Raw genomic sequence first — 12408 nt, forward strand, 5'->3', positions numbered from 1 at the left:
CTGTCACAGTGGGAAATGGGAAAGCTGCTCTTTCAGTTGTGAGCGTACAGAAAGTAGAAATCTAAACTCGAAAAATTTTCTTAGATTATTGTTGCCATAAATACTTGCTGATTTACTTGCTTTTAATTTAGCTTGTGATACGTAAGAATACTGTTATTTGCCTCTCTTCAAGTGCTTGCCCTTCTGTGCTGGAAGTCGTGTATTTAGCAGGGTAATGTTGTGCTGCCATCTAGAGTGTATGTTTGTTTAACAGCTCTTTAGGATCTTTTGAACCACTGAAGTATTTTTTGATGGATATATTGATTCTGTTTCTGAATACAGTATACAAGGTAGGTAAAATACAGGTCTTGAAAGTCAGATGTTTGCAGCTGCTCTTTTCTCAGCCTGACGGGTTGTTCTTGCTTTCTGCTTTGGATCCATTCTAGGATTGCATTTAGTGTCCTTGTTGGCAATTATGTGCAGTAGGAGCCACGTGCTGGTGTATTCAGAAGGTACAGCACAGTGATGCAACTGTAGGAAGTAGGTGACTCTAAGCCTACATAGCGTACATACACTGAAATGACCTATAAAAGTGTGCAGGGCCAGGGGGAGTCTTATGTGGCTTGTTTGTTGATGGGCCTGATTTTTCTCAGTGATTTATTTTTCTTTTTAATGAATTTGCCTCCTCACCAGGGGAAGTACGGTACGTACTTGGAAGTGATGCAGTCTTTAATTCTTCCAACTTAATACCAGAAATAAATAATCCAGATGAGCTCGTTGATACTGGGAGAGTCCTTATGAACCTTGATTTGTGTGTTGTTTGGTATTTGACAAGTCTCCCAAAAGCTTTAGTGAAGGAACATTTATGTTATTATTAACAAAAGTTAATCAAGAGCCTTTTAAACAGCCTGTTTTGGTACGATGTCTGTGATATTAAACAAGTTTATCTTTTAAACAGCGGTGTACTCTTTTAGTTGGTGGGACTTAAGCTCTTCCTTTTAATTCGTAAATCACTTCTAAATGAAACTGGAATACAGACCAGCATGATGGGGGGCATCCAAGGTTACATCTGCGCTTTCTAGTTTCTCCTTCATTATTTTAAATGATGGAAGAGAAAGATTTTCACTTTGGTGTATAGGGTAACTTGTTAACCGTACGAATTTTATTACACGCGTTCAAAGTCATTGTAGTAACAGTGTCCTTGGCATTCCTTTAATTAAAATGCACGTCTGGCACTTTGAATCAGAAGAATGCTGTGTAGATCAGCCAGTTAGCTGGTCAGGGGCAGACTTGAGGGGAAGGAGAGGTATCCTGGTGCTCTTGTACAGTAATGCTGCCTGGGTGGATTGCTTGGTTGTCCCTGCCATCCCAAGCCTAATGCTGAATCAAGTGATGTGAGATGGCTGGTCTTTGTTAAGCTGGATGCATCCATGCTGGCTCCTCTGCATTACTTTTCACACATACAGCAACTCATAGGAGATGGAGGAGAAAAGAGCATGAGGGAGCCTACAGAGGGAGGGAAATCAACTCTTTGAAAGGGGAGATAACAGCAGGACAAGGGGAAATGGTTTTAAGTTGAAGGAGGGGAGGTTTAGGTTGGACGTCAGGGGGAAGTTCTTTACAGAGAGAGTGGTGAGGTGCTGGAACAGCTGCCCAGAGAGGCTGTGGATGCCCCGTCCATCCCTGGAGGTGTTCAAGGCCAGGTTGGATGGGGCCCTGGGCAGCCTGGGCTGCTATGAAATGAGAAGGTTGGTGGCCCTGCATGTGGCAGGGGGTTGGAGATACATGGTCCTTGAGGTCCCTTCCAACCTTGGCCATTCGGTGATTCTGTGATGCCATAATGATAACACATGTGGGATGAGAGGGGAAAGGCCACGTAATCTAATGTTAAATTCCATTTGAGACTGAAGTTTCATGCATGCCATTCCATGCCTGCCCCACAAGTTCCTGCCTTAGTGTGTTTCAGAAGTGTTCAGAGAGCTTCATTTCAACAGTTTCACGTTGCTGTTCGTGTAGATTTCCCTGCTGTCCAGACTGAGAAAAAAATCATAAAAGGAAGATGTCAGCTCTTTTCCACCTAAACTGAGAAAAATGGGAGAATAGGGAGCGGTCAGGAATTATTTCATTTATTTTCTCATTTACTTCTTCTGAAGTTTGATTTCGCTTGAAGTGAAATTGTGGAAAGCATTCCAGTTTGAAACTTCATCCGTATGTCACTTAAAGCAAGGAAAGTATTTCAGTACTTTTATATTTAAGAAAAAAAGGACATAAAAAAGCTCAACTCAAATGCATTACTGCTGGCTGTTCTTGTCTTCTGTTGAAGAGTTAACCAAATGTTCTGTAGGTTAATTGTCTGCAGGGCTCCTGCTGAGTACTGTTTTTCACGTGTTGTAATTCTGCTTCTTGGAAGGATTTCCTCTATTAGGATTCTGATCTCCCTCATACCTTTATTGGTCTGAAGTTCTATCTTAATGCTTTTGTGTTTTTGTTTTTCATGTTTTGGGTTTGGGCTTTTTTTTTCTTCCCCCCTTATTTTGTTCCTTTAATTTCCTGCCTTCTGCCTCTAGGCCTGTTTTTTTTTATAAAGTTATTGCCTGGCTTGTAGCCCAATCAAGACAGGCTGAGAATTTTGACAGGTGGGAGTATGAAAACCATGATATCATCAGTACTTGGGTTGGCTTTTGTTCCTGCAGTTCCTGTTCCTACAGAGCTACAATTCCTGCACTGATTTGTCAAAGTTTGAAACTTACTTTTGGAATTGCTGTATGTAAGTTGGTAATAGGCAAATGTCACAGTCTGAAGAAGGGGTGGAACGCTCTGATTGCAATATTAGAGCTAGCAGTGGAAAGACTTCACATATGCTTTGACTGTAGCTACGCAGCAATGGTCGTGTCTTATTGACACTTTGTGCAGTATGCATTGTTATTCTAAAATGGCCAAAAGAAAACGAGCTTCTTTCTTCTGATTGGATTCTTTTATGTTAATCTTCTATGGAAACCTTAAGCAGCATCTACTTTTATTTACCTAGATCAGATAAGATAGAGTCCTCCCTTAAAATCTTCCTTTTTTCACAGATGAAGGTGATGATGTTGATGGGTCAACACAGGGGCCAGCCAAAGACATCCAAATTTCAACAGATTCAAGTAAGTAGAGTTACAGTAAGTGGTAAATATTCACCTATTCTGGTCTTTAATTCATTTAATCTTAATTTATTTTACTTTATGAAAAATATTAAGTAGTGACTCTTCTAGTGCCAGGTATCAGCTCAAGGTCCAGCACACATCCAGGGCTCTTACCATCTCATCTCTGCTTTCCACTGGCAGATTACCAGCAGTGACAATCTGTTCATTACCCTGTCAAATCAGCCACAAAATTTAGTTTCCCTAAATTTCCTTTCTGCTCTTCTGTACTTCAGCACTAAGTTACGTGCGAAAAGAAACAAATCCCAGCTTGCCATCTCACTCAACGTGATAACCAACTAGGGAAAGAATGGTGTTAAAAATCCATACAAAGGAAAATAATTTAAAAGCCGGGACATCATATCTTTTCAAAACTTCTTCCTTTAAAGTAGCTGGATCTGAATCTTACTGAAGGGACCGGGTGAATTTATAGCTTTGATCAGGCATGGTGTGTTAGGAATGAATGTATTCCCCTGCAGCAGGATTGAGCCAGGCTGGCACCTTTCAATGCATTTTGTAAATGCATTAATTCTGATATTTTCTGGGCTTAGTATTAGTCAAACCTTTGTTTTTCAGATGCTGAAGCCAGCCATGATTTAAGGGGCATCCCAGTCCCTGTATTATTAGTAGTAAACAGAAAAGTGTGGTACTTGTTACCAGATGTAGCTGCCTGGGTTGCTGTAGAAAAAGAAATCCAAAATCAACAAATAGGGTTTTTTCCTCCTTTTTTTTTTTTTTTTTTTTTTGTTTGTTTGTTTAAAGCTCTTCCACAGGTAATGTGCTACATTAGGAAATGTTGTTTGGGTTTTAAAAAAAATTAAGTTAACTCAATTACGGATGCTTTAATTTCAGCTGCAGTCTCTTAATGACTTTAATTTCAGCTGCGGTCTCTTAATGACTAATAAGTAAGAGAGCAGGGTTGGCCTTCAGCATTGGTTTAACCCTGATGTGCAGCTGAACTTGATATAACCTTGAATATGTCTTTTGATTCGAGCATCCTCTGTGTACTGGAGAAGGCAGCAGCAGGTGGTACGTTTGCCTTGAGAATGTTAAGAATCATTCCTTATGTTTAAATATAATAGTTCTCTGAAAGGAAACCACTTCTAAACCCATTTTCACAACAAAGACACCAATATAGGTCCTAATCTCTTTGCTGCGATTTAGAAAGTAGAATCATTCCATACCTGTTGAGCTATCTCCTTAAAGAACACGGGAATAAAAGATGAAATGTTCAAAAGCTTTCATTCAGCTGTGCTAGAGGTCTCCAAATCTGCTGCCCCCCAACAGAGTTTAGGCTGCTGCAGCTTCATGTTTCTCAATGGATCCCCTAAATACACCCCAGTTTCTCTAGTCGTTAGCCTGGACCCTCGGTCCCTCCAGTGGTTGTCATCTCCAGGTGCCTCATTTACTGAGACACGTGCACACACACCTCTCATGCTGCTCGCTTTGCAGGCCAGTAGGTCCTGGTTGATGCTTGGAGGTGGTTGCAGACCCATTCTCATTCTGGTTTGGGGTACTGTGGATGCGTGGGTGACCTGCAGTCCCACTCAGTTGCTGTTTTCAAAAGCGTGTATGAATGCATGCGTACAGCAGAGCGTAACACCTAGCAAACGTTAGAAAGGGCCTTTAATGAGAAGACAGGACAGTATGTGCTGATGCAGGTGTGAAAAGCACCCATCTGCAGCTTCTTGATGTGTGACCAGCACCTTTTATCTCCTTATCCCTCTAGTTTCCCATCCTTGTTCCTCCCCGCATCATTTCGGTCCCTCTTTTCTCCTCACCATCCCCTGAGTTGTTTCCTAACAACTCTTAAACACAGTGCTCTTCCCCTGCATCCAGTTGGAGATCTCCACACCCGTAGGCAGTGATCTGGATTGGTGAGGTGAGACACATTGCTCCTCCTGCAGGCTGCACTGCACTGCTCCACTCTGCATCAGGGTAGGGATTGCCTTCTCTGTTAACTTCTCTGGCAAAATTGTTGGGGTTTGCCTGCCTGCCGTTGTGCGTGTGGGGAATCATAGCCAATCAGCTGAAATATCAAATAGGCATGGTCATTGTATGCTGGACCTCTTCTGCTCGTTCCTAGATAGCACACAACAAAAACTGTGTAATATGAATCCAGATTGAGCCGTTCATTAGCTTCTGTGTATTTTGCAGGTTTGGGAATGTTACCATGCTCTCTTCCTGGAGTGTCTGAACTGATGATGTTCTGCCAAATCGTAGCTTTTCTTAATTCCAGCTCCCCATGTTCTGCAGGTGCCTATTTTTCAAAAGCATTGAAAATAAGATTATTTTGATAGTATTAGCCTGCAAAGGCATGCTCTTTCCCTAAAAAAGGAAACAGTGGGAAAAGGTGCAAAGTCTTTATATTAATGCTAGAAGAAAATCTGAATTAGCTTGCTATCTGCTTTGTTTCTTAGCTCTTGTAGTAGGATAATTGATAATATTTTAAGCCAATCCTGAAACTTACGTACTAAAACCAAAAGCAGAAAAAGGTTTCAAGCACAGATGTGTCCCGTCAGACTCAAGAAGCCTGAGGCAAGCTTTAAGCTCATTCACCTTATTCCATGGTAATACGAAGACATAGTGGGGGAAAATAATAATAATAATATTATTAATAATAATAATAATAAACAGCAATGGCTTGTTGTATACGTGCAACAAATTGAAGCCAGAGGAACCACCTCAGAAACTCCTGAAATGAAAAATGAGTCGTTACAGGCTCATAGGTTTGTGTCAATGTGCAGGGATCTGGGAATGTGGAAGGACATCAGGTTGTGCCCTGGTTGCTTGCCAGTAATCAATAAAACACTGAGGGCACTTAAATTCCATATAGTAAGGCCTCAACAGTTTTTACTTACTTTAAAGTTTAGCCATTATAGGTAGTGCTTGATTGATGATGTTTCTCCATCTCCTCTACTTCTTTTCTCAAAAAAGCCTATGTTTGATGGTACTTCAGAAAGTATTAACTTACAAGTTGAAATGCTGTGCATGATGTCATGCTGAAAACTTTTCTTCCTCAAATTAGTTTCCTTAATCTGCTTTTGAAGATTTTCTGAAGTACTGGCTTGAATGCTGGAAAAGGTTGTATGTGTTGATTTCCCTTCCTTGGCTGAATTGCTTGGAAAAAGAAAAAAGAAGTCTTCTGAAAAATCATGTGCTACATTTGTTTTGTTTCACTTTTCCACTGCAGTGCTTATCTTCCTTTCTTCTTCTTCTTCTTCTTCCCTCAGCCCTCTTTGTCTGACTTTTCTGGCACTTGATATGCTCTGCTACTGTTCTCACTTCTGAGTCGTGTGTTGTATTTTCTTTTGGTAAGCTCTCCATCACCAGCATCTCCCAGTTCCCCTCCCTCCCCAGTAACAACATTTGCTCCCCAGCTTTGCTGCCTGTTTGCTTTGGTTCCCAGTCACCCTGTCCCTCTCTTGCTCAGTATGTTTTCCTCTCACCCTTGATGTCTCCTACCAACTGGTGGTCAAAACATTTACAACTGTAGGTACTTTTTTTAGGGAGCTCAAGCATTTTTTCTAAACATACTTCCCGAAAATTTAAAGAGGTTTTCTGGCAAGTGTCTTCAAGAGGGAATGTTGTAGAATCTCCCTGTGTCATCATTACCAGAAGGGCATGGAGAGAATACTAGCTAATGTGACAACCTGTCTTAATGGTCCTTGTGACAAGGCTTGTCTGAAGATCTTATTGCTACTTCTCCCTCTTTTTTTCTTTCTTTTCTTCTTTATTTTTTTTTATGTGTTTCAGTCATCTGATAGTGTTCCAGAGTGGGATGTAGTGTTCTGTTACTGGCTTTAGCCAAGACATTGACTCAGTGCTTGTTAATGTCTTCTCCCAAACCTAGTGACAGAGCAGAGGAAGCCTTCACTGTAATTCTTCATGCAGGAACACGCTGCTTTCAGCAAGGAGCAAGGGCAGCACATGTGGGCGTTCAGGGATTTTTCCTCTAAAGATGCTTATCAGAATGTTCAGCTGCCATAAAAAAGGCCATTGTGCTCTGCTAAAGCAACTTCTAGACAACTGTGTCTGTCCCATGCTCTGCTGAAATCCAGTTTAAATGCACTGGGAGCCCTAAAGCAGTGGAAGACGAGCGAAACCAGCAGAAGCATTGATTGGAGAAGTTCTAAAAATCTCCCTGGACGAAATTGTAGCAGTTGGCTAAAACATGAAAGAGCGTCTGTCACACAGCTCTGTGATCCAGGTCTGCTATGAAACTATCATTATCTGAGCTGATCGTGAAAACTGGCTCAGGGAGATGGCAAAGCTGTTAGTGGCTTTCTTGGAAAAGCATCCAGAAAGAATCAGTGAAAGACTCTTTTGTGGCGTCTTGTAAAGCCAAATAAAACGAAAAAGGGGGAAAAAGAAATTTAAAACAAACAAACAAACAAACAACAGGATTCATACCTGTTTTACTGCTGCCTAAAGTGGTGCTCTGAGTGGTTATAATGCCCAAAAACAGCCCAAAATTCACACGTATGGGTGTTGTATGAGGGCAGAAGGGATATGCAGGCAGCGCATGTTTTGTTTGGAAGGATGGGTCTTGATAAGCAGCACAGTTAGAATTTCTCTCTTTTCAGATTAGGTTCCACCAATACGTTTGATATAAGCCTGTATTTTTCTTGAATGGCAAAAACTCTGTCATCTTCTGCTCTCTGCCATGAGCCACACATCAGTGTTTTCAGAAGCTGTCCCCTCCGCAGGGACCTTTTTTAGGTCAAGAGATCTGAGTCATGAAATGCTATTTATCGTTTCTTCGCCAGTAAAAATAGTACCTTAGCCTTACAAAACTAGTTTCATGATTTGGTAGGTTGTCCCTGGAGTTGACCTTGTAGTTGTCTTCCCCTCGAGAAGGATAATCACGAAGAACAGTCTTTTTTTTTTCAGCTGAGAGTTCTGGCTGAGTTGGAGATGATGCTCTGTTTTTTTTTTCACAGTGAGCAAATTTGTGGTACACAGCTGCTTATTGAGGCTGGCCCTTAAGAATAATAGGTAATAACAAATAATATGTTTTTCAGAGAAAATACATTGCATTGTAAGTTGAGCGCATTTGGACCAACGTAAAAGTTCTAAAGGAAAAGTATTTTTCAGTGAAATATTAATATTGTAAGTCAGGCAGTAACCCCTTGAAATTATAACATTTCAATGCACCTGTTTATTATGAGCAATATTACCATCAGCAATAATTTTTCTAATACTAAGAAGTGAGACACGCACCTCATTTCTGTAATTTGATCATTCTCTTAAACTTCACATTTGGAGCAGGAGAGTGAAAGAGCATCATTGAACGACGAAGGTGATTATAAGCTGATCTTCTTTTCCAAGGTTAGTTCGATGTACGCAGACTCACAGAAGACACGACGTGGATCTGCACTGGAATTAGTAGAGAAATGTTTTTTCAGGTGACTGTTTGTGGTCAAATAAGAAGCTGTTCAGCTTTTTTTGTTTGTCCCCAGAAGCCCATCTGCAAGAAAGCCAGCTTTCATCAGTTTGTAGTAAAAGTGACCCCAGTGAGGAGGGCGGTGAGAAAGAAGTTAGACGTGGGTTTTTTTCTGCTCATAAATAGAAGTTGTTCTATTAGATAAGTGAGTGTGTTATCTGAAAGCAGGATTGAGCGTGCTGCAAAGCTGCAGTAAGGGGAACATACTTGAGATCCAGATTCTTCCTTGCACGTCAGTTTGAGTCAAGACAGCCCTTTGCAATGTTTGTCTGGTCTTACGAAGTGGAAAGCTCATAAAAACCTTCAGATAAAATTACTGAGGATTCTGTCAGGGCATATCTTACAAGGAGAACTACAAAGGCAGATTGAATGAAAACAAGTACGAAAACTTGGATGTCTGTTTTTATTCTCAGATGGTTGTCTACCATCTGGACTGCTAAAGAAAACAGTAGAGATCTTGATAGTGTTATGAAAGGTTATGCTCAGAACATCAGTTGTGCTCCAGTAACGTGTTTGTTGTGTTTTCTCAAGTCGTGTTAACCCGAGATAAGGTCACCCAGGACACGGTGTCTTTTGGTTAAAATCTGTCCACGCTGCAGTAACCACGCAGATCACTGTGAGAGATATCCTTTTCTCAAACAGTTCCTCTCTTTCTGACACTAATCCAGCAGTTTTAAAACGAGCAGATCGTTTTTTGACTATTAAAAAGTTGTGAACATCCGTTACCGTCCCAGTGCAGTGGCAACAGACTTCAAAGGATGGTTCAGAAGTGAGAGTCGACAGTACTTAAATCTGCTCATAGTGTGACTGAGGAATGAAGAACGATGCCCAGTGTCCAGCTGGGGTCTTGAATATCTTCAAGAATGGAGGCACATGACCTGTCTAGGCAACGCGTTCCAGTGTTTTACCAATCTCACAGTGCATTTCAACCTAAGAAAAAACGTTCTCAGTATCTGTCTATTACCTCTTCTCTGCTCTGTAACCCTTCTGTCACGAGCTTGTGTGGATAAGACTCCCTGAGCATTCATTCTCCACTAAGGACAGCCTCTCCTTGTACGAGAAATACTTTTGTCCTTCTGTCCCTTCATCATTTTTTTGAGTCATTCCTCCTCTTGGTACAGTACATGTCCTTCTTGTCCTGAAGACCACAGGACTGGAGTGAAGTCCTCCAGATGGGGTTTTGACAAGGCTAAGCAAAGGCAGACTGACCCGACATCTTTGTCAGTGGGATGTTTCTTTCAGGGAGAGAATCTTGTTAAAAACATGCTGCTATCAAACGTAAAGTTGGAAGAACCTTTTGTTCTCAGTGTTTGCTTTTGATGGAAGTCACAGAGTACACATGGAAACATCCTGCAACCTTTGTTTGATGTCCTGTGAGTCAGGATGTTCCAGCATGTGTGTGAGACACAGTGTATGTCAGTGCTATCAGGGCATCAGTGAAGCACCCTTGCAAAGCAGTTATTTGCTGCAATCTTTACTAAGAGGCCCTCACTGTAGCACAGAGATACACAACAGTGGATTTCTGCCCAGCATTCTTGCTTGCTTCTTCCAGCCACCGCCTAGGAATGAGCAGCTGTTGTTTTGGTTTTTTAACTTGCTCCTCCAGTTGCAGCTCCCCTTTGTAACCATTAAACAAGGGGCAGTTTAACAGCGTAGTTCATCACACCTGCGTGCCAGGACTAGTTCAGAACACGAGGTTTTCAGTACTATGGAACATTCCTAAGCTGCAAGTGAAAGGCGAAGCTGGACTCCGGGTGAGGTACAACTCCATCACAGCGTGCATTAACAGGCTGCACGATGAGCCAGCCGCGTGGCTTTCTGCTCAGCCTTTGAGCATCTCAAACCTGCGAGTCACCAGCTCCTACCAACTGGATTGCTTTAGGATGACCGCAGTGCAGCTTCATTACGGGATCACGCTCCGTAACACTCCTGCACACAGAGTGACTGGTGTCACCAATTCTGCTGCAAAGGTGTCAGGCTCGCTCCTTTTTAGAGCTGCCTGTTCTCTTACAGCTCGACCACGCTTTACTGCTGCTTCCAAAAGACTGGCTGAAACAAGGCACAAATTTGGTCCTACGGTGGACTTTGGCACAGCAGGTCCTACCTCAGCTTTGTGGAAACATCAGTCTGACATCCTTCATGCTTCACCCTTTCAGAGGCACCTGCTGACAACCTGCCCTCCGTGCTCTGAGCAGGGCCTTCGTAAGGCTGCTGTGACACACAGCACAGCCAACTGCTGTAGTTCTTCAGTTGCTTCAGCTTTCTTCTCATTTTCCTGCTGTTCCTCTGCTTTTTCTTGTCACCCGCAACAGCTATTTCAGTCTTCCTTCAGAAGGATACTGTCTGACATGGCAGTGCTTTGGGGGCTGTTTTGAAGGTGATGGTTTGGGTTTGGTGTAGTTTTTGAGACGGTCAATCATAAAGGCAGTCATGAATGGTAAGGATGAAAACGTGATGAGATGAGCATTGTGGTCTCATAACCAAAACCCAGGTAAGTTTTTTGTTACTTAAAATAACTCTTCTGTATTTTGTCCATAAGCCTACTCCTGTTCTGAATGCTCACTGACAGGACAAAGAAGTTCAGGCTTGTAACTTGAGATGAAAAAGCAATTAACTGGGCTAAAAGCTGGTTTTGAATCGTTCCACCGTGTGATTCCTGTGCTTTATGGTGGCTTTGTGACTTGAGGGGTGTCTTATTGAAATGCAGTGCTTGTTTTCATCCAGGTAAACAAACGTTAAAGATATTTGATGGGACTGATGCAGTGAAACGCAATCAATTTCGACTGATTTCAGTTCCAAGGATTGCAAAAAATGAAGAAGTTGTGGTAAGATACCCAGTGAAGGTCAATACTGCAGTGTCACGAAGGAGCAAATAATTTATATATTGCAATATTCAAAGGCTATCGATTGTGCAAATGTAACTCAGCAGCAAAATCTCTAAGTGGTCTAGAATATTTTAATGTAATTTGATTTCTTCATGTCATTACTGTAAAACATCTGTAGATACTGTTGTCTGGATGTCTGTTGCATAATGGGTCCTACAGCATACGCAGCAGAAAATCACTTGTTAAGCAGACTTTCTCCATCCTGTTGCAACACTGAAGCCTGATTTTACAAGTGAGCTGGATGTATTCAGGCTATATATACGCTGTGCAAGAAAATCAGCTCCTTAGATTTCATTCCTCTTCTGTAGTTTGGAAGTCTTCATTAACAGTTTGAAGTTGATGCTGCATAGCCACCACCGTTGCACTTTCAACACTGACATCTGTGGCTTGATTGTGAAAGTAGTCAATTATTGATTGCATAATGACCACTGCCCAGCTGTTTGGGTGTTCTTTATTGGGTGGAGAGGTGACTCTACTCAGCCACATGTTCTTGATTTATAACTGAGCAAAAGATCCCATGCTGTGCAGAGCATTGCCCAGGGGGTGTGTGGGGACTTGCACCACTGAAGGCTGAGGACTCCCAGATCATAAAGCAACCATCGTGGGAGTCTGTAGAATACATTGCCTCAGAATTACTGAAGGTTGAAGCTCGTTGGAATTGTTACCTTGGTAGCGTGCTTAAAATCAGTGAGAGTTTTGAAAATCCCTTTTAACATTCAGTGGTCTCCACTGAAAATTGCACAGCAGGCTGAAAGCACTTTTATTGTTGCTTTTAAGCACACTTTGTCAGGCTGCTGCGTGTCATTCTAGATCAGATTACTGCCAGCTTTCCTAAATGATTTACTGGGCTGTGTTCACTGCAGAGTGTGTGTGTGCAAAATCAAGTGCAGCTTAACCATCTTCTTTGTGGAGTAAATTT

General features: G+C 41.8%; 1 protein-coding gene across 1 annotated transcript in view; it reads left to right on the forward strand.

Annotated features, from left to right (window-relative positions):
• The window catches only part of DGKQ (diacylglycerol kinase theta), a 79799-nt gene that overhangs the window by 33937 nt on the left and 33454 nt on the right, over positions 1 to 12408 (forward strand). Inside the window, 3 exon segments of the mRNA XM_090132681.1 lie at positions 3054 to 3122; positions 5316 to 5414; positions 11329 to 11429. Coding sequence (XP_089988807.1) covers positions 3054 to 3122; positions 5316 to 5414; positions 11329 to 11429 — 269 coding nt within the window.

The sequence above is a fragment of the Phasianus colchicus genome, chromosome Z (assembly GCF_987193195.1).
Source record: "Phasianus colchicus chromosome Z, bPhaCol1.hap1.1, whole genome shotgun sequence".
In the NCBI taxonomy this organism is placed as follows: domain Eukaryota; kingdom Metazoa; phylum Chordata; class Aves; order Galliformes; family Phasianidae; genus Phasianus; species Phasianus colchicus.